The sequence below is a fragment of the Salmo trutta genome, chromosome 29, assembly GCF_901001165.1.
Source record: "Salmo trutta chromosome 29, fSalTru1.1, whole genome shotgun sequence".
Lineage (NCBI taxonomy): Eukaryota > Metazoa > Chordata > Actinopteri > Salmoniformes > Salmonidae > Salmo > Salmo trutta.
Window position 1 is genome coordinate 9,943,020 of NC_042985.1, and position 21,666 is coordinate 9,964,685.

General features: G+C 46.3%; 1 protein-coding gene across 1 annotated transcript; it reads left to right on the forward strand.

Annotated features, from left to right (window-relative positions):
- Positions 1 to 5,469: 5,469 nt before the first annotated feature.
- Positions 5,470 to 7,543, forward strand: LOC115166884 (talin rod domain-containing protein 1-like). The gene has a single exon (XM_029720784.1). It carries the CDS (start codon positions 5,760 to 5,762, stop codon positions 6,822 to 6,824), a length of 1,065 nt encoding a protein of 354 aa, XP_029576644.1. The 5' UTR covers positions 5,470 to 5,759; the 3' UTR covers positions 6,825 to 7,543.
- The last annotated feature ends 14,123 nt before the right edge of the window (positions 7,544 to 21,666 follow it).

Sequence of the window (21,666 nt, forward strand, 5' to 3'; positions counted from 1 at the left end):
CACAAGTCCAAATCCATATCTCCATCCTCTATAGCACCATCCTCTACAACACCTCTCTATAGCACAGTACATGGGGTCAGTAGTGCTTCAGCAGAGATCGGGCCAGTCCACATAAACTGAAACGTTTCCTCTCCGGTCTACTCCACCCAATGGCACCGTGCCCTGTGCAGCTGTGTGTGAGAGAGACTGACAATGCACAACCTGTGGCCTTAGCAGCAGAAGCTAGGTTGTCTGCTTCCAAGACACACAACACACACACACACAGTCACACACACGTACACAAACACAGTGTCACACACGTGCATAAACACATGCACGCAGGCACACACATACGTACATGGACACAGTCTCGCACGCACGCACAAACACACGCACACACACACACACAGCTCTGCTCAGATGGGCTGGGGGTTGAGTGGGATACCGTTAGTGACTTGAATACTGTATTTCCTTATTTAGCCTCCCTGTCGTAAAGTAAACTACCTCCTCAGACAAAAAGGGCCACACTTATTGTCTGATAGTGAGACCATAGCGTAGCATAAAATTAAATATTTATATATGTGTTTAAAGATTTCATGTTGAATTATGATGAGTATACACAGAAAATTATAGGACTCTGGGGAAGAGTGAATCACGCGCGCGCGCACACACACACACACACACACACACACACACACACACACATACACACACACACACACACACACTGTATTGCATTGTGATGGTTCATGTATTGTATTCCTTGTTTGTTATCTGACTCTAGGACTCTGGAAAGTATGCTGTGTGTCACGTCCTGACCATAGAGAGCCCTTGTTTCTCTATGGTGTAGTAGGTCAGGGGGGTAGTCTAGTTTATATTTTTATGTTGTGTTCTAGTTTACATTTTCTATGTTGGTGTTTTGTATGATTCCCAATTAGAGGCAGCTGGTCATCGTTGTCTAATTGGGGATCATATTTAAGTAGCTATTTTTCCCACCTGTGTTTGTGGGATATTGTTTTGTGTTTGTGCCTGTGCACCACGTAGTCACGTTTAGGTGTTTGTTTATTTGATTTATTTGTTTTTGCTTGAAGTTTCACTTTGGAATAAAGATGTGGAACTCTACACACGCTGTGCCTTGGTCCCTTTCTTACGACAACCGTGACAGCTGTGGATAGAATACGACTTGTTGAGTCATACCGTACTCCTTGGTTTTGATTCTTTGAATCATTCACAATCATACTAGAGCTAATATATCCAACACTATGTTGACAAACAGTACAGGTATTCGACTTCCCCGTGACTCACAGCTCTTGTACACAACCATTCAAGCCTACAGGTTAGAGTGCATTAGGTATTAGTCCCCCTCTCAATTCTCCTATTGGTTCCCTCACATCCCAGCTTCCCCCTCTCTGTCTTCTGTGAGTGGACAATGTCAGTGATGTCACTACCATTAACAGAGAGAAGAGTCAGATTTCTCCGTCCATAGTAAATACTGTGGCTCTTAGACTATTCAGAGCACCGTATAAGGCAGTAGGGTTTCTATATTTTTTAAATCCATTAGCACCATCTGCATAGTAAATAACATTACACCTATATATGTCCTATCATGTATTTGTACAAGGCAAAAAAAACAGCATGATGAGATACGCCTTCAGCATGATAAACATATCTATATTATATTCATTCCCAAATGTAGGTCTGTAAATAATAAAAAATATATAACTTTCCTTCAGTTAATTTCAGTTGTCTCATTGAAGTATATAGAAATATATTTCTCAAGGGATGCTGCGATACCAACCCTGCTCAAACTGTACTGGGTAGTATTTGATCGTCTTCAAGGAATAAAGAACTTTCAAGTATTCAAAGGCCCAAAATGTTCTGGAGATATGATGATGAGATTTGTAAGAGTGGTGCCATTTGGGTTGTATCACAAATGGTACCCAACCCAAATGGCACCTTATTCTGGATATAGTGCCCTATAGGTCCTGGTCAAAGGTAGTGCACTATGTAGGGAATAGTGTGCCATTTGGGCCTAAGAAAGGTGGTCAGTAAAAAAAAAATTCAGCTCAAATTAAATAGGCCAACACGCCCTTTAAAAAGTGCAAGAATCCATGGCTATGATATGCTTCTGTTATGGTACAGAACATGAGTTCTGTATTCTGTTTCTCTTATTACAATTTAATACATTTTTATAGTACATTCTCTCAGAATTGTCAAAGACTCCAGCCACCCTAGTCATAGACTGTTCTCCCTACTACCGCACGGCAAGCGCTACCAGAGCGCCAAGTCGAGGTCCAAAAGGCTTCGTAACAGCTTCTACCCCCAAGCCATAAGGGGCGGCAGGTAGCCTAGTGGTTAGAGCATTGGGCCAGTAACCGAAAGGTTGCTAGATTGCTAGATTGAATCCCTGAGCCGACTAGGTAAAAATCTGTCGTTCTTCCCCTGAACATGTCAGTTAACCCACTGTTCTTAGGCATTCATTGTAAATAAGAATGTGTTCTTAACTGACTTGCCTAGTTAAATAAAGGTTAAATAAAAAAATAAAAATAAGACTCCTGAACAGCTAATCAAAGGGCTACCCAGACCCCTCTTTTATGCTGCTGCTACTCTGTTTATAATCGATGCATAGTCACTTTAGTCACTCTACCTACGTGTACATATTACCTCAATTACCTCAACTAACCGGTGCCCACGCACATTGACTCTGTACCGGTACCCCCTGTATATAGCCTGTATATAACCTCAATTACCTCAACTAACCGGTGCCCACGCACATTGACTCTGTACCGGTACCCCCTGTATATAGCCTGTATATAACCTCAATTACCTCAACTAACCGGTGCCCACGCACATTGACTCTGTACCGGTACCCCCTGTATATAACCTCAATTACCTCAACTAACCGGTGCCCACGCACATTGACTCTGTACCGGTACCCCCTGTATATAACCTCAATTACCTCAACTAACCGGTGCCCACGCACATTGACTCTGTACCTGTATATAGCCCCGGCTGTTATTTTACTGCTGCTGTTTAATTCTTTGTTACTTTTATTTTCTATTTTTTACTTAAAACTTATTTTAATTTTGTTTTCTTAACTTCTTAAAGCATTGTTGGTTAATGGCTTGTAAGTAAGCATTTCACTCTAACGTCTACACCTGTTGTATTCGGGGCATGTGACAAATAAATTTGATTTGATACATTGTTGCCTTTAGCCTAATGTCATTAGTTGTGAGTTAAATAAGACTGTCTGATTCTGTGTAATAGATTGGCTATTGCCAATTGTTTATAGATACACTACATGTGCTGTGTTGAAGCCACCATGCCTCCATCTTGACACACCCCTACCATTGTAAAAAATACCTAGAAAGCTATAGAAATGCATTTATTAATGTCTGCATTCGTTTTTGCCACATTTATTATATTACACACACCTTAATGCATACTTTTCAATTATATTATGTGAGCTAAACATACAAATAAATAAAAAATATATATATTTTTTAAATCCTTAAAGTATAATTTTTGGAGATTGCTAATGTTACTGTCCCCACTACAACAACAAAAATACTTAAATACATGTAATTTTCTACTTGAAATACTGTAGAATTCCATTCTTTCCTATGGAGGACCGTACTGGGGAGTGCCAATATGGCCGAACAGAGCCTTCAAAGCCTCCCAATGGCCAATACATAGCATCAGCGACCCAGGGTTTATATACATCATTGGTTATTATAAATAGCTCAATCTCACCAAGTGGAAACGTAGCCTATGCTTCGTGAAGCGCGGAAACATGAAACACATAATTAAAGTCCAAATGAGCGCACAGCAAAGGCGCTACTCGTTCCAGTAGAATCCAACAGCTGTGTTATAGCAGTCAATATGAGCAGTGTACAATAAGTTTGGATTTGTATAAGTAAGAACGGCGCGGTCTCGGAGAATCACACGTTTTGATTGATTTTGAGAAGGGAAATTAAGGTAACCAAATAAATGAAATACAAGGCGGACTGTCGGTCATTTTGGAGAACTGCGTTTTGGGTGTAACTTTGCCCTTATACCGGTAGTCGAATGCACCCACGTCGGGGCCTCGGGAAGGGCTGGCTCATGGCAGAGGGAGCAGTCTGCCCTAAAATCCGGACCATAAAACTCACCAGGAAAGCCAACAACTATCCGGGACAACTGTGGAATCGTATTGGACCATTTGATGAACACACGCCGGGATTTTTTGCTCTATATTGACGAGCCAGATTGACCTTAAACGCAGTTTTAAAGTGACATATTATTTCAGCGGAAGGCTATCATTTTTTTCCTCGCTGCCTGCGTTGCTACTTCGCTACAATCAAGCCGTTTTAGTGCGACCACACCCTCTCTGCTTCCTGATACTAGGCACTACAGAATATGTAGCGGGAGAGAGCACAACTGACTTTCAGTTTGGAAAACCCACCACTCATTTTTCAGTGATGTCTTGTGGTCGACCGACATGTTAGTTGTGAAAGATTGTTTCAGACGTGTTCAGGAGTTTAGGCCATCATTTCAACAGGGACACGACTGCTATGGATATCAAAACCGAAACCCGACACAGGATATTCCGGACCAGACATTCACGCCCTGCGTTTTGCTAAGAAGTGCTTATGGACAATAGATATGCCTATGGAATCGAACCTGCCGGACGAACAAGTGTCTATCACGGGACTGTGTATGAAAAAGAAGAGGTTGAAAGTCGCGGGAGGGCCAGTGCAATTGGCCTGTTGCGTTTTTGGAGCCTTCTGTTTGCAAAGACTCATGTAATGATGATGCAGGAAAGGCAGAGGGAGCGAGGAGTGGTCGAACGGAAGTGTCTGGGTGGTGCTCTCCTTGTAACTGGAATGAGCCAGCCTCCCGGTCAAACTAGGGTGGTCAGATTTAGTGGGAACTCTTCAACGGACAATACGGTTCACATACACCCTGCCTTCAAGCAAGCAGGTATTTTACAATCCTATCGTGTTCTCGAGTACATTTAATCAGAAGAAACGACACGTCTTAAAATTGTAGTTTATCAGTTCAAATATTATCAGATCGATAATTTTTTTTTAGATTTTATTAAATTCAGAACTTTTAATATTATCTTTGTACAGTCTGCACTTAGCCTGAAGTATAGGCACCTTGGTGGCACTGCAGTTTTGTGTGTGATTTTATTACAATAACCTGTGAATTTTCTGTTTTGCGAAAACCTGGGACGACAATAGATATTAGCAGGTGGTTGAAGTTTTTTTCCAGGGCATTTTATTTAATATGTAAACATTACAACGATTAAGTTATAAACACTGAGTAAATGGAAAGTTATAATTTGAAGGGATTCTCGTCACAAAAACATGTAAAGGAAGGAACTGTCATTGAAGAGTAAGTGTTTAGAATAGTTCATTTTATAGATCATAGCTCAAAACCAAGTTACTAATTTAACCCCAACAGAATTCCTATCCGTACTTTGTATGAGAATAATGAGCTGTACCATGACATAGAACTTCTATTTTGATCTCAGCAAATGTTTACTTTGAGAATACAATGCCCTGTGCTTTTTTGCAATCTCACATTGACACATACGGTGGACTACATGTACTCTGAAGGACTATAAGGAATATTCTCTGGCCAGTTCAAACTCACAGTTTTACACTTATAGGGGTGTGGGTTATCGTTAATAACAATGTCTTAAACTACGCTTTCTGACCATGGAGTGTGTGACGACGTAAAACACGTTTCTCATTGAAATCCCCCCACAAATCGAGCAGCTTGACCCCCCTACTATGGCTAGTAGTGGCTCAGGGAGGTCAGCTAGCGAGGGTTCCAGCAGCACACAGAGCAGCAGCTTGCAGCAGAGGAAGAAGCTCTCGTCCATCTGTGACACGTGTAAGGGCAAGATGCAGCTGGTTGCCGACCTCCTCCTGCTCTGCAGTGAGACGCGGCCCGTGGTCACCGCGGATGGCGTGGCAGTGGCCGAGACCTTCGAGCAGTGCCGCGACACGGTCATCGCCCGCACCAAGGAACTCTCCATCCTCACCCACGACATCCAGTCGCAGCTCAACATGGGTCGCTTCGTCGAGGTGGGAGACCGCTTACTAGAGATGGGGGACCTGGTGGTGTCGTTGACCGAGTGTTCGGCGCACGCCGCATACCTAGCGGCGGTGGAGACCTCGGGTTCTCAGCCGTGTCTGCCAGGGCTGGTGGACCGCTACAAAGTGACACGGTGCCGCCACGAGGTGGAGCAGAGCTGCGGCATCCTCCGGGTCACGCCGCTGCCGGACCTCACGCCCCAGCTTCTACTGGAGCTATCTCAGAACATCTCCTGCAACCTCAAGACCCTGACAGATGCCTCGGGCCTGGCCAGCGAGAGGTCCAAGGACCGCTTTGCCAAAGAACAGTTCAAGCTCAGCGTCAAGAGCATTAGCACGAGCGGCACGGCCCTCTTGGCCTGCGTCCGGGAAGTCAAGACGCAGCCCAGCGAGCTGACGCGCAGCCGCTGCGTCCTGTTCAGCGCGGCGCTGGTCCAAGCGGTAAACGCATTGGTCGGGTTTGCCACGGAACCGCAGTTTTTAGGCCGGGCGGCGAGCGTGTCACCTGAGGGGAAGGGTGTGCAGACGGCAGTTCTGGGCGGCGCCATGAGCGTGGTGTCAGCGTGCGTCCTTCTCACTCAGGGCCTCCGGGACGTCTCCCAGCATCCAGAGAGCAGCACCAAGATGGCGGACTACAGGGAGCGCTTGCGCAACTCGGCATGCGCGGTGTCGGACGGCTGCACACTGCTCTCACAGGCGCTGAGGGAGAGGTCTTCACCCAGGACTCTACCACCAGTCAATTCCCATTCTGTGAATTAGTTTAATAAAGAAATATGAATAAACCCATTCTAGAAGTGATCGTGGATGAGAAAATCCCATCTTTATCTACTTGTTTTGGCATACCAAAGAGACTCGCTCGGATTGGCCCTGTTCGTTTAGGGTCGGGAGGTCGAGTGAGAGCAGAGAGAGAACACAAAGGAAAGAGTCTGGATCTGGTTCTACGGATGAGATAGGTGTGCTGTGTTTGGACTTTTACTGAGCTTAAAGTAACACCATTGGAAAACAAGGTTTTGGTTGCGCTGGATGTGACCAGAACCTCACCATAAGAAACGGACAACTTAAACTCAGGCTCCAATCTACATACACCTGTTGGCCTTCTCTTTGCCAAAAACAAACAATGATCTTAAACCTGATAAAGTTTACCTCAGTTTTCAGCTATGGTGAAAACGGCAGATATGAAATGATGGATGTAGCCTGCCGTGTGTGTGTGACATATCACCTATGACCTATGGACCCCCAGGTGACCTCTAGTAGAAGTACATGTGCTCTAGTGAGAGTAAGAAGAAGAGTGTCCTTCATCGCTTGTGTTTTTCAATGTGTGAAATTCTTAAAATGGGTTAAAGCTGCTGTGAGTGTGTGCCATAGGTTTTACACTATCTACCAGACTTACCATAGTATTGTTAATGTTTTTTTTTTTTGGATCATGCATGTATAAATTAGTATTTATTTCAACTATTAAAAAAGGTTGTTTCTCATAAGCGCTGCTCTCAGATCAGTCTTTGTGTCAGCATACCGTTAATATAAATGACTCTGTGTTATAACATCCACTACTTCACTATGTGATGTAGACAGTCAAATTTAACACGAAATGCTCCACAAATCACTTATAAACTATGTTTATATTGTATAAAGGGTGGCTTAAGGGTTTGCCACATTTGGCAAAGCACTAGATGTGAGGGCCCTGTTATATCACCCTGGTATTGTATGACATTTGCTTGTACATTATTTATGAGCTCTCCATGTAGACCTCTTCATGGTTTATGAAGGCTTCATTTACCCTAACAAGATGGACCTTGTTTAAAACGTGACCATAAAGACAGTGTGTAGCCACCATGATTTAATAAGGCGAAACACAGTAGTTAGAAGACTGACTCTCTGTCTGTGTCGATCTCTCTCATGTGTTTGAAATATTGTGATGATTGATTGATAGCTAGATTTGATCATCATTATTTGTTCTGAAATCTGATTTGATATGATGAAATAATATGGGCCCATTAACATGATGTATATGTTGTCTGTAGTAACATGAAGGAACAGGTGCTAGTGGGGACTATTACAGATTATGATTAATAACAGTCTTTATTGCCTGAAAGAAAACACACGTGCTACTCTGACGGAAATTAGCCATGTAAATTAATTCAGGTTGCCATGTCAGCCAGATATTGTAATTGTATCACATAGCCTTTAACATAGGGGTTCAAAGTACAATACAGCAGTTTGTTGTGGTTTGTTTATTTCACTATGAGGTGGTGTAGCCCCGGGCCTGTATTCATAAAGCCTCTCAGGGTAGGAGTGCTGATCTAGAATCAGTTTAGTTTCATTCACTATGAGGTGGTGTAGGCCCGGGCCTGTATTCATAAAGCCTCTCAGGGTAGGAGTGCTGATCTAGAATCAGTTTAGTTTCATTCACTATGAGGTGGTGTAGGCCCGGGCCTGTATTCATAAAGCCTCTCAGGGTAGGAGTGCTGATCTAGAATCAGTTTAGTTTCATTCACTATGAGGTGGTGTAGGCCCGGGCCTGTATTCATAAAGCCTCTCAGGGTAGGAGTGCTGATCTAGAATCAGTTTAGTTTCATTCACTATGAGGTGGTGTAGGCCCGGGCCTGTATTCATAAAGCCTCTCAGGGTAGGAGTGCTGATCTAGAATCAGTTTAGTTTCATTCACTATGAGGTGGTGTAGGCCCGGGCCTGTATTCATAAAGCCTCTCAGGGTAGGAGTGCTGATCTAGAATCAGTTTAGTTTCATTCACTATGAGGTGGTGTAGGCCCGGGCCTGTATTCATAAAGCCTTTCAGGGTAGGAGTGCTGATGTAGAGTCAGTTTAGTTTCATTCACTATGAGGTGGTGTAGCCCCGGGCCTGTATTCATAAAGCCTCTCAGGGTAGGAATGCTGATCTAGAATCAGTTTAGTTTCATTCACTATGAGGTGGTGTAGGCCCGGGCCTGTATTCATAAAGCCTCTCAGGGTAGGAGTGCTGATGTAGAGTCAGTTTAGTTTCATTCACTATGAGGTGGTGTAGCCCCGGGCCTGTATTCATAAAGCCTCTCAGGGTAGGAGTGCTGATCTAGAATCAGTTTAGTTTCATTCACTATGAGGTGGTGTAGCCCCAGGCCTGTATTCATAAAGCCTCTCAGGGTAGAACTGTTGATCTAGAATCAGTTCAGTCATAGACTGAACAATTATGCAAGACAGAGTGACGGTCCTGCTAGTATCACTTGGATGAAAGACAACAGGTATAATATATGATTTATTCTTATACGTTCTTAGTGTGTTTTAGCATTAACATATAATATGATAACATTTATAATATAAAGATTTATAATAAACTTTTTATGTGGCAATTGGTCTACTGAATCAAACGCCAATGCATAATGGGGTTATAACATGCTTGTGTCTCACAACACATCAACGTGTTAGTACGTCATACAGTAACTGTTGGCTCCAAGTGTTAACTACCGTTCAGAGTGTTTTAGTTTTCATCTAACTCAAGGTCACTCTATGTTGTGTCAGCTTCATTGTTCCTTTGAAAATGTCCTCAGAGGCCCCGTCCAGTCTTCCTACGCACGCAAGTATGAACACTGAACAGGATAGACCCTGATCTGTTCCATTTGTTATCGTAGCGCTTCACCATAAGCCCATCTAGCTCCTCTCGCCCCGCTAGCTCCTCTCGCCCCGCTAGCTCCTCTCGCTCCTCTAGCTCCTCTCGCTCCTCTAGCTCCTCTCGCAACTCTCGCTCCTCTCGCCCATCTAGCTCCTCTCGCCCATCTAGCTCCTCTCGCTCCTCTAGCTCCTCTCGCTCCTCTAGCTCCTCTCGCAACTCTCGCTCCTCTCGCCCATCTAGCTCCTCTCGCCCATCTAGCTCCTCTCGCCCCTCTAGCTCCTCTCGCCCATCTAGCTCCTCTCGCCCCTCTAGCTCCTCTCGCCCCTCTAGCTCCTCTCGCCCATCTAGCTCCTCTCGCCCCTCTCGCCCCTCTCGCTCCTCTCGCCCCTCTCGCCCCTATAGCTCCTCTCGCCCCTCTAGCTCCTCTCGCCCCTCTCGCCCCTATAGCTCCTCTCGCCCCTTTAGCTCCTCTAGCCCCTCTAGCTCCTCTCGCCCCTCTCGCCCCTCTAGCTCCTCTCGCCCCTCTCGCCCCTATAGCTCCTCTCGCCCCTTTAGCTCCTCTAGCCCCTCTAGCTCCTCTAGCTCCTCTCGCCCCTCTCGCCCCTTTAGCTCCTCTAGCTCCTCTCGCCCCTCTAGCCCCTCTAGCTCCTCTCGCCCCTCTAGCTCCTCTCGCCCCTCTCGCCCCTCTAGCTCCTCTCGCCCCTTTAGCTCCTCTCGCCCCTCTAGCCCCTCTAGCCCCTCTAGCTCCTCTCGCCCCTCTAGCTCCTCTCGCCCCTCTCGCCCCTCTAGCTCCTCTCGCCCCTTTAGCTCCTCTCGCCCCTCTAGCTCCTCTCGCCCATCTAGCTCCTCTCGCCCCTCTAGCTCCTCTCGCCCATCTAGCTCCTCTCGCCCCTCTAGCTCCTCTCGCCCATCTAGCTCCTCTCGCCCCTCTAGCTCCTCTCGCCCATCTAGCTCCTCTCGCCCCTCTCGCCCCTTTAGCTCCTCTCGCCCCTCTAGCTCCTCTCGCCCTTCTAGCTCCTCTCGCCCCTCTAGCTCCTCTCGCCCCTTTAGCTCCTCCCGCCCATCTAGCTCCTCTCTCCCCTCTAGCTCCTCTCGCTAGAGGGACTCCCAATCATGGCCAGTTGTGATACAGCCTGGAATCAAACCAGGGTCTGTAGTGATGGCTCTAGCACTGAGATGCAGTGCCTTTGACCGTTGCGCCACTCGGGAGCCCATGTCCATGTGTGTGTTTGATGTCTGTGTGCCTCTATCTCGCCTTCACCACCACACATATGGAAAAAGCATCCTCTTTGACCCAGCCCAAACTTTGTCCCCTTGCATGCATATACACACACACACACACACACACACACACACACACACACACACACACACACACACACGTGCACGCACACACACACGATCCACAGGCCCACCACACTTACTCCTCTCTCTGAGACAAAGCCCCCATAAGCTGGTGCTCTTGACCGACGCTCAGCTCTCAAATCCTGCTTTAATGAAAAGGTTATGATGTAGGCACGAGCAGCGTTCAGCATCTGAGGATGGGTCTTAACTGAATCCCCCTCCTAACTCACACCAGCACAACTGACTGCAGGTCAATCTGTCATTCAGTGGTTTTATCCAGTGGTATTGATCATAGTGTTCAGTGGTATTCAGTGTTGTTTCTAATCTGAGGGATGTTTTGACTACTATTTCTCATGCAGTTGTAAATGGCAGTTTTGCCATTTAGATTACAATGAATATGATTACATGGACATTAGGTGCCTGATCCTAGACCAGCACTCCTAATCTGAGACACTCTGATGATATGGCCCATGATCTCTATATTTTGAAAGAACAGAAGTAGATCACGTTTGCATTGAGAATGACACAAGGGTCGTTGTCAAGTTCCTGTACATTTCTGACTTCTGTTTAAAATCTGGGTGTAACGAAGTCTTTTCGACCAGTTTACAACAGGTTATAATCTGGGTGTAACGACGTAATCTTGACTAGTTTACAACAGGTTATAATCTGGGTGTAACGACGTAATCTTGACCAGTTTACAACAGGTTATAATCTGGGTGTAACAAAGTAATTTAGACCAGTTTTTCCAGCTGGGAGTGTACATGGCTGAAATGACTAACTGTCATTCACACTACCAGCTCTCACAGTCTCACATCAGAATTAGACATTCATCCATGTTTCTCAAATGTGAAATTTCAAAGTAGTTCTAAACGTCAAATATCTAAATGTTTAAGGTTAAGTTTCGGCATTAACTCCAAATTCTTAAGGTTAGGCATTAACTGCAAATGGTTAAGGTTAGGCATTAACTGCAAATGGTTAAGATAGGGGTTAAGGTTTGGGATTGGCTTAAAACAAAAATATTGAAAAAAAACATATTGCTGGATTTTAACTTGCAACCTTTGTAATCAGTGGCAGTTGTTTACACCAATCCACCATCCCTGTCCATAATGCCATAGCAAAACCAAAATCTACTTTAATGTAACAGCGCTCACTGTTGCCCCTAGTGGCAGATTTCCTCGTCATCTCCCGACGTCCTCAGACATGGATGGACATCGAATAATGACTTTTGTCACAGGTGACCTGGCTACATTCACAACAGTGCCCAATTATTTCAAACACTGCAGCCCAACTGTCACAGTGTGAGCACTGTTCATTTCCTAAGTGACCTAGTATTCTTTAGCCTTCCTGTCTGTGTCCTGGCAGGAAGGGGGGAGAAAGGTATGTGTGTGTGTGCCTGCACGCATGTGCACACGCATGTCTGTATCTGTGTGTGTGTCTGTGTATGTGGAGATTCCCTAGAAACACACTACTTCAATACAGCTACGACCGGAAGTGACTTTTTCGTAGCAGGTTAGGAGAACTTCAAATCAAATCATATCAAATTTTATTAGTCACATGCGCCGAATACAACAGGTATAGACCTTACAGTGAAATGCTTACTTACGAGCCCCTAACCAAGAATGCCGTTTAAAAAAAATACGGATAAAAATAAGAAATAAAAGTAACATGTAATTAAAGAGCAGCAGTAAAATAACAATAGCGAGACTATACACAGTGGTGTACCGTTACAGATTCAATGTGCGGGGAAACCGGTTAGTTGAGGTAGGGGCATGTAAAACGTCTGCCTTCTTCTCCGGCGCCATCTTAAACTTACACAGCAAGTTAGGAGAAGGGTTGGGGTTAGCATCTAGTGAAAAAATGCTCTCCTTACCTGCTACGAAAAGTCAGTTCTGGTCTAGGGTTAAAATTAGGGTAAGGGTTTAGGGTTAGGGAAAATAGGATTTTGAATTGGAATCAATTGTTGGTCCCCAAAAAGTTATGGTTAGGTTTAGGGTTAGGGGTTAAGGTTAGGGATTAAGGTTAAGGTTAGGGTTAAGGTTAGTTCAGGGGTTAGGGAAAATAGGATTTTGAATGCGAATCAATTGTTGGTCCTCACAAGTATAGCAAGACATAGCTGTGTGTGTGTGTGTGTGTGTGTTGGTGAAGCCCCCAAAACTGTTAGTCCACAACAGGAAATCAATAGCCCCGGCAATCAGGAGACGCTTCCTTTCCTTCACAGCACTAAATGTCGGAGGCATAATTTTCGAGCAAGGGTTTCGCCCCATTTCCTGCCTGGGGAGGGTTGGCTTTGCCTATCCAAGTCCCCAGCCAGTCCCCAAGAGCCGACAGCAAGCAGCTCCCATCCCGGCCTGACATCATCAGAGTCTGTCTGTAACAGACCGGGAGATGGAGAGGAGGCAAGGCTGTTGCTGTTGTGTTGTGGCTGTTCAGAGTTCACCCACAGAGCAGACTCACTCACACATACACATTCACACGCACTGTTAGGAGAGACACAATCAGATGTAAAGGTTATTAGTATTTTATGTCATGGTTTTGAATTAAGGAATAAACGAATGAATGAATGAATGAACAATCACGTTAATGAATTAACAAATTAATAAATGGATGTATAGATGAATGAATGAATGAATGAGTGAACCAACAACTGAATGAATGAATTGTGGTGAGCGGTGAAGACTTCATCCCACTACGCAGCTGCAGGACATTGTGCCAATCAGGCCTGGCGCACCTGCAGCTGTTGAAACGTTTGTGCCAGTTTGGCAGTGCAAAATAATCTGGGGAGCAGAGAAGACGCATTGCTGTGCTGCCGAGCCTCCCCAGAAATGATTTGATTCAAGCCTTTATTGAATTTGAGTTGAGAGTTTGATAACCTTTATGTTGATAATCTTTATGTTACATATTTTACCTCTTGCAGAGGAATCTTTATTGTGGTGAGTTGTCACCTTTTGAAGATTATCATCATGGTACAAGATGAATAAAGTGGCACCATGAGCGTCTGTTGGACCCTAAAACCCTTTCTACGGTCCAGTGAGCGCCACCAACCCCCTGAATGAATGAATGGATTAATGAATTTAATCTTCTCTGGGGTAAAGCAGATCTGAAAGCACAATCTGAAAGTCTATTTTTGGAAAGGTTTAGTAACGTTGCTCCAGTACAGCTGACATGTAACCCCAGACCTTACTGTTAGCAAATAGCTAGGTGGTCCCATGTATATTATTGATAGACTTACCTGATCAGGTGGCAGTATTACCATGAGGCTAACACCACCTGTCTAACTGTTCACAACAGATCCCATTACATGTGGAGACGACAGAGAGCTAGCGGATTCGTTTACGGTATTAGCCATGTTGTATCCAAGATGGCCGAAAAATACAATGTAAACTGCTGTGTTCTCAAAGACTCAGATCTAGGATCAGCTTCCCCTCCCCAATCCTGGTGGAGAAATGTTTTAGAACTAAGAGGGGTGAATGTGTTATGAAGCTGAGTGGTGAGGATTTCATTGTGCTAACCTTTTAAGCTCTTTCAGTACAGGGACTGAATATATGTAGGGGTTATATTGAGGGAAGTATGGGTGGTGTTCACAAGAGAGGACATGTTTTTTTAAAGAGTGAAACCTGGAGGTACTACCAGAACATGTCCAATAAGAACATATATCTTTGTTTTCTGTTGCAAAAAGTGTTGCTACCATGTGCACTACTGAACATGACATGAACATGAAACATCTCCTTCAAGCCTTATTTAGACACGAGGGGGATTCTGCCTCTGTAGATTCTGTCTCTGTGGTTGCTCATTACCTAGAGAGTGTATGATCAGTGGGCTAGAGCAGCAGCTGGTTCTTGGGTGCACACACACACACACACACACACACACACACACACACACACACACACACACACACACACACACACAGACAGCTAGGGTGAGTGAAAGCCTACCCCCTGGGACACATGATACCCCTCCCAAAATGTCTAAATACTTCCCCCATTCAGCCAACATACCCACTCAACTCAACCTTCAATTCATATGCTTTTTGTTCTGTGGACCCCTCCTCTCTATCTCTCTTTTCTGGTGTCTTTCTTTCTCTATCTCTCTTTTATGTTTTCTGGTGTCTCTCTCTCTGGTCTTTCTCTCTGGTCTCCCTCTTTCTTTCTGGTCTCTCCCCCCATCTCTCCTTATTTGTGATGATGACTTCATCCTCCTACACGGCTAGTTACACATCAAAGGCCTGGCAGTGTTTAAGGCAGAAGTCTAAGTGATGCCAACTGTGATCATGTGAAGCAGTTGTCTCATGGTTAAAGGTTGTCACTATACAGCGAACCATCATTTTATGGTCAGGAGGATCAAGCCTGTAGAAACCAATTACAATCCACAATCAAATGGTTATAATCTATATTGAACTAAATACTTTCACTGAAAAGCTAACATATACCATATATGTATACTGTACAGTTGTATACAGACTATATAAATAACTTGATCAAGATACATTAGTCATATTGATTTCCCTACACATAGAGATGATAGGCATGATAACACAACAAATGCCTCCATTTTGATAATGCACTGAGACAATAATACATACAATGCAGCCAGAGGCTTTTATCCAAAGCATCTTACAGTACTACTTGCATACAGTTTGGTATGGGTGGCCACAGCGGGATACACATCCACAGCCCTAGTGATGCAAGTGCTCTACCATGCCCTACCAGCTGAGCCATTCAGGACCACAGATAATAACTGAACTGAGTAGATTTCATGTGAAGTGTTAGTGTCCGTGTATAGGTGATGAGGAAAGGAGTCAATCGCAGGACACCAAACTGAGTAAAAATTAAGTAATTTACTCAAATAAAAAATTCAGTATACAAAATCCACGCAGGGAAAACAAGAACTACAAACACAACGAACAATACCAACAGTAAAACAAACCCCCCCCCCTGCCACGTCCTGACCAAACTACAATAACAAATAACCCCTTTGCTGGTCAGGACGTGGTCAGGACAGTACCCCCTCCCCCCCCCAAAGTTGCAGACCCCGGGTGCACCTCACACAAAAATAAACCCCCCAAACTAAAGGGAGGGAAGGGAGGGTGGCTGCCGTCACCGACGGTTCCTGTGCTACACCCCCCCCCCTCCCCAAACCTCCTACTGTGGAAGTGACTCAGGCTCTGGCCTTAGTCCCCCACCTAACCTGTCCACCCCCGCTGAATACCTCGGGCTGAAGCATGTCGCTGTAGACCTCGGGCTGAAGCGCTTCACTGTAGACCTCGGGCAGAAGGGCGACTCTGGGAGCTCCGGACTGTAGTGCGACTCTGGGAGCTCCGGACTGTAGGGCGACTCTCTCGGTTCCGGACTGTAGGCCGTCTCACTCGGTTCCGGACTGTAGGCCGTCTCACTCGGTCCCGGACTGTAGGCCGTCTTACTCGGTCCCGGACTGTAGGCCGTCTCACTCGGTTCCGGACTGTAGGCCGTCTCACTCGGTTCCGGACTGTAGGCCGTCTCACTCGGTTCCGGACTGTGGGCCATCTCTAGAAGGGGCACTGTGGCCGGACACTCTGGACGGGGCACTGTTACCGGACACTCTGGACGGGGCACTGTTACCGGACACTCTGGACGGGGCACTGTTGCCGGAAGCTCTGGACGAGGCACTATTGCCAGAAGCTCTGGACGAGGCACTATTGACAGAAGCTCTGGACGAGGCACTATTGCCGGAAGCTCTGGACGGGGTACTGTCGTCGGAAGCTCTGGACGGGGACTGCACACTGAAAGCCTGATGCGTGGGGCTGGTAGTGGAGGTACCAGACTGGAGACACGCACCCCAAGGCTAGTGCGAGGTGCAGGAACAGGACGAGTTGGACTGGGCTGACGCACTGGAGGCCTGATGCGTGGGGCTGGTAGTGGAGGTACCAGACTGGAGACATGCACCCCAAGGCTAGTGCGAGGTGCAGGAACAGGACGAGTTGGACTGGGCTGATGCACTGGAGGTCTGATGCGTGGGGCTGGTAGTGGAGGAACCAGACTGGAGACACGCACCCCAAGGCTAGTGAGAGGAGCAGGAACAGGACGAGTTGAACTGGGCTGACGCACTGGAGGCTTGGTGCGTGGGGCTGGCTTTGGATACGCCAGACTGGACACACGCACCTCAGGACTGGTGCGAGGAGCGGGAACAGGATACACTGGGCCGTGAAGTCGCACTGGCGGTCTCGAGCATAGTACTGGCACCACCCTTACTGGCTGGATGCCCGCTTCCCCCTGGCAAATGCGGGGCGCTGGCACCGCACACACCGGCCTGTGAATGCTCGGCCTCAACGTCATGCGCATCACCTCATAGCACGGGGCCTGACTAGTAACATGCTGCCTCCGGTAAGCACGGGGAGTTGGCTTGGGGCTTAACCCTGGCCCAGGCAAACTACCCGTGTGCCCCCCCAAATTTGGGGCTGCCTCTCAGGCTTAAATGCCAACCGTGTACCAATATAACAGTCCCGGTCTACTCCAGCCTTCCTCCATGGTCCCTCTCCGGCTAAACTCTCCTCCCAAGTCCACGACTCAAAATCACTCCTTTCAAGCTCCTTACCCCGTTGCTTGGTCCGTTGGTGGTGGAAAGTTCTGTACTGATCGATCAGGGCCTTCTCACTCCATCCCGCGCTGGCAGCCAGGGTCCTAAAGTCCAGTGCAAAATCTTGAACATTCCTCATCCCCTGTCTGAGATGGAACAATCTCTCACCCACGGCTCTCCCCTCAGGTGGATGATCGAAGACAGCCCGAAAGCGACGGGTGAAATCTTCGTAGCGAACCAGCGTAGCGTCTATATTCCCCCACTCCGCGTTGGCCCACTCAAGGGCTTTCCCAGACAGACAGGAGATGAGGGCAGACACACTCTCGTATCCCGAGGGCACTGGGTGAACGGTCGCCAGGTATAGTTCCATCTGAAGCAGGAAACCCTTGCACCCGGCCGCCGTTCCATCATAAGCCCCCGGAAGCGAGAGCCTAATCCCACTGGGTCCACTTGACAGAAGGGTGGGCAGCGGTGGTGTTAGTTGAGGTGATGTGGATGGAGTCGTCTAAAAAAAACCTATATCCAAACGTTCCATGGTGAGCAGCACGCTGCTGGACTTGGTCCTCGACTGGGTCCGGAAGAACCGATGCGCCTGCTGACTCCATAAAGGTTATTCTGTCAGTGTCCGTGTATAGGTGATGAGGAAAGGAGTCAATCGCAGGACACCGAACTGAGTAAAAATTAAGTAATTTACTCAAATAAAAAATTCAGTATACAAAATCCACGCAGGGAAAACAAGAACTACAAACACAACGAACAATACCAACAGTAAAACAAACCCCTGCCACGTCCTGACCAAACTACAATAACAAATAACCCCTTTACTGGTCAGGACGTGACATGAAGACATTAATCGTCCCCTAATGTCCTTCTCCTGCCCTGACCTCTGACCTTAAGGTGTTATTACAGGTGATGTTAAGTGACCATCCCATCGTTGTTCTCTGAACTCTGACCCTGACAGCTGCTCTCTGCGCTTTAAGGGAGAACACCCTTGAATAGAGTTCACCCACAGAAACTCTATGGAAACTTGGCTGTCTCTCAAGTCCATTTTTAATTCCAGTCCCGCCCCCCCCCCCTTCCTCTGCCGTTGTCTCGTTCTGAGGGGGAGAGTTAGAGCCTGTTTAACCTCTGAACTCTTCTGAACAAGGTCTGGCCCTACCGAGGTATGGTTGTGTTTCTGTTGAGAAATGGGACAGTGGTGTCTTTGTGTGGCTCTGAACACATGATTAACTCACACACCCCTGTTAGGCGACTGGACACTGGATGGCTCTGTTTGAGCCACAATGGTTGATGTTTCAACAGTGTACTCAGATGGTTGCACACACACACACACACACACACACACACACACACACACACACACACACACACACACACACACACACACACACACACACACACACACACACACAGAGACAGACACACTCAGGGCTGTTTCCCACCCTTCCCGTGTCCTGTCCCCAGCCGGGGTGACCCCACCCTGCTCGCTATTGTCTGACTGAGGACCCACAGGACACACACACACACACACTCAGCAGGATAGAGCTTGATGCTTGACCTCCCTGATTCCATTGTTTTAAGTAAACTTATTAAAAGCCACCTGTGAGTCTGTCTGTATGGAGTTTCCCACAGATCATGTCCCCTACCACCTGTCATATCCCCTGCTACCAAGCCAGGGCTCACCAGTGGTTTGTCTGGTAAATTCCTCTTGTGTGGAGACCAGTCATCTAGCCAGGGCTCACCAGTGGTTTGTCTGGTAAATTCCTCTTGTGTGGAGACCAGTCATCTAGCCAGGGCCCACCAGTGGTTTGTCTGGTAAATTCCTCTTGTGTGGAGACCAGTCATCTAGCCAGGGCCCACCAGTGGTTTGTCTGGTAAATTCCTCTTGTCTAGAGACCAGTCCTCTAGCCTGGGCCCACCAGTGATTTGTCTGGTAAATTCCTCTTGTCTAGAGACCAGTCCTCTTGTCACGACTTCCGCCGAAGTCGGCCCCTCTCCTCGTTCGGGCGGCGTTCGGCGGTCGACGTCACCGGCATTCTAGTCATCACCGATCCATGTTTCCCTTTTCGTTTTGTTTTGTCTTGATTACACACACCTGGTTTCAATTCCCTTATTATGTTCCTTATTTAACCCTCTGGCCTACCTTTCTGTTTTGGTCCGTGATTCTGTGATAAACTGGGTTTGGAGACGTAGCGGAGTCAGGCGCAGGACACAGGTTTGAGCGAAACAGTCTAGTTTACTCATAAACACACGCAAAATCTCCAACAAGAAACAATACAGTGAGGAGAACACCTCCAACAACCACTGAGAACTAACAATCACAGAAAGGTAGGCCAGAGGGTTAAATAAGGAACATAATAAGGGAATTGAAACCAGGTGTGTGTAATCAAAACAAAACAAAACGAAAAGGGAAACATGGATCGGTAATGACTAGAAAGCCGGTGACGTCGACCGCCAAACGCAGCCCGAACAAGGAGAGGAGCCGACTTCAGCGGAAGTCGTGACACCTCTAGCCAGGGCCCACCAGTGGTTTGTCTGGTAAATTCCTCTTGTGTGGAGACCAGTCCTCCAACTCAAGGGTGGGTGATCCCCAGTCATCAGAGGGTGAGATTAAACAGGGTGTAGGCTAGATCATCAAAGGTTCAGTAAAACATTGGTTGAGTAAGTTTGTCCGTTTCAAAGAAACTAAGGTTAGGGGAAAGTTGACCGGAGGTTTTTTCTGGAAGACAGAATATTAAAGACATTTCAGTGGTGAGTTTCAGAAAGCCTCGTAGCTAACATGTTACTTTATTCTATTGACGAAACAAAGCCAAGAAATGCACTGGCCATAGGGCAGTTCGGGCAAATGCGGTGGCAGTGGGCCAGTGTGTAAAAATACAGGATTTCTGGTCCCAGTCCACCCCTGCCCAGACCCACACAAATGTGGATCCTTAGAGGTACAATGTACTGTTATTAATTCTGTTCCTATCTGAAACATGAAGGGTGGGTGATGATATAGTCATCAGAGCATGACTTACAGAATGGCTTGTGTACCAAATAGTACCCTATTCCCTATATAGTGCACTTGTTTTGATCAGAGCCCTGTGGGCTAAGTAGTGCACTATGAAGGGAATAAGGAGTCATTTGGAACACAGTGGAGTGTAGCTCAGGAAATGTATGGTAAATAGTATTTCTTAACCGTGAACAGTCTTACTGTAGTATTCAATGGAGTTTCACTTGAACCAGTGACTTTGCTTGTAGGGAAGCAGAGTTCTGCCTGTTCCATAAAGTTTCACACCTCTTAGCAGAGAGAATTCAGAGATCATTATTTGGACATATCCAGGTAACGCCCTGTCAAAGACATTCAATTCCTGTCTGGCTCTGGGCATGTTTTGCAAACAATACTACATTGAACATTTGTAATAAATGTCCACAAAGATATGACTTTGAGACGAGTGTGCTAAATATGAGCTGTGTGTGTGTGTGTGTGTGTGTGTGTGTGTGTGTGTGTGTGTGTGTGTGTGTGTGTGTGTGTGTGTGTGTGTGTGTGGGAAGGAGGCTAATGTGAACCAGCAGTAACCCTCTCCTCTGGGAACATTCTCGGAGTGTGATGTAATCTTTTCCCATGCCGAGTCTCAACCCTCCTCTCTGTCTCACACACAAACTAAATAATGTCACCTATAACTCAGTAATATAACTCAGTAATATAACTCAGTAATATGACTCAGTAATATAACTCAGTAATATAACTCAGTAATATAACTCAGTAATATAACTCAGTAATATGACTCAGTAATATGATTCAGTAATATAACTCAGTAATATAATGCTGCCAAACATACCCTCGTAAAACTGACCATCCTACCAATCCTCGACTTCGGCGATGTCATTTACAAAATAGCCTCCAATACCCTACTCAACAAGCTGGATGCAGTCTATCACAGTGCCATCCGTTTTGTCACCAAAGCCCCATATACAACCCACCACTGCGACCTGTATGCTCTCGTTGGCTGGCCTTCACTTCATAATCGTCGCCAAACACATTGGCTCCAGGTCATCTACAAGACCCTGCTAGGTAAAGTCCCCCCTTATCTCCGCTCACTGGTCACCATAGCAGCACCCAC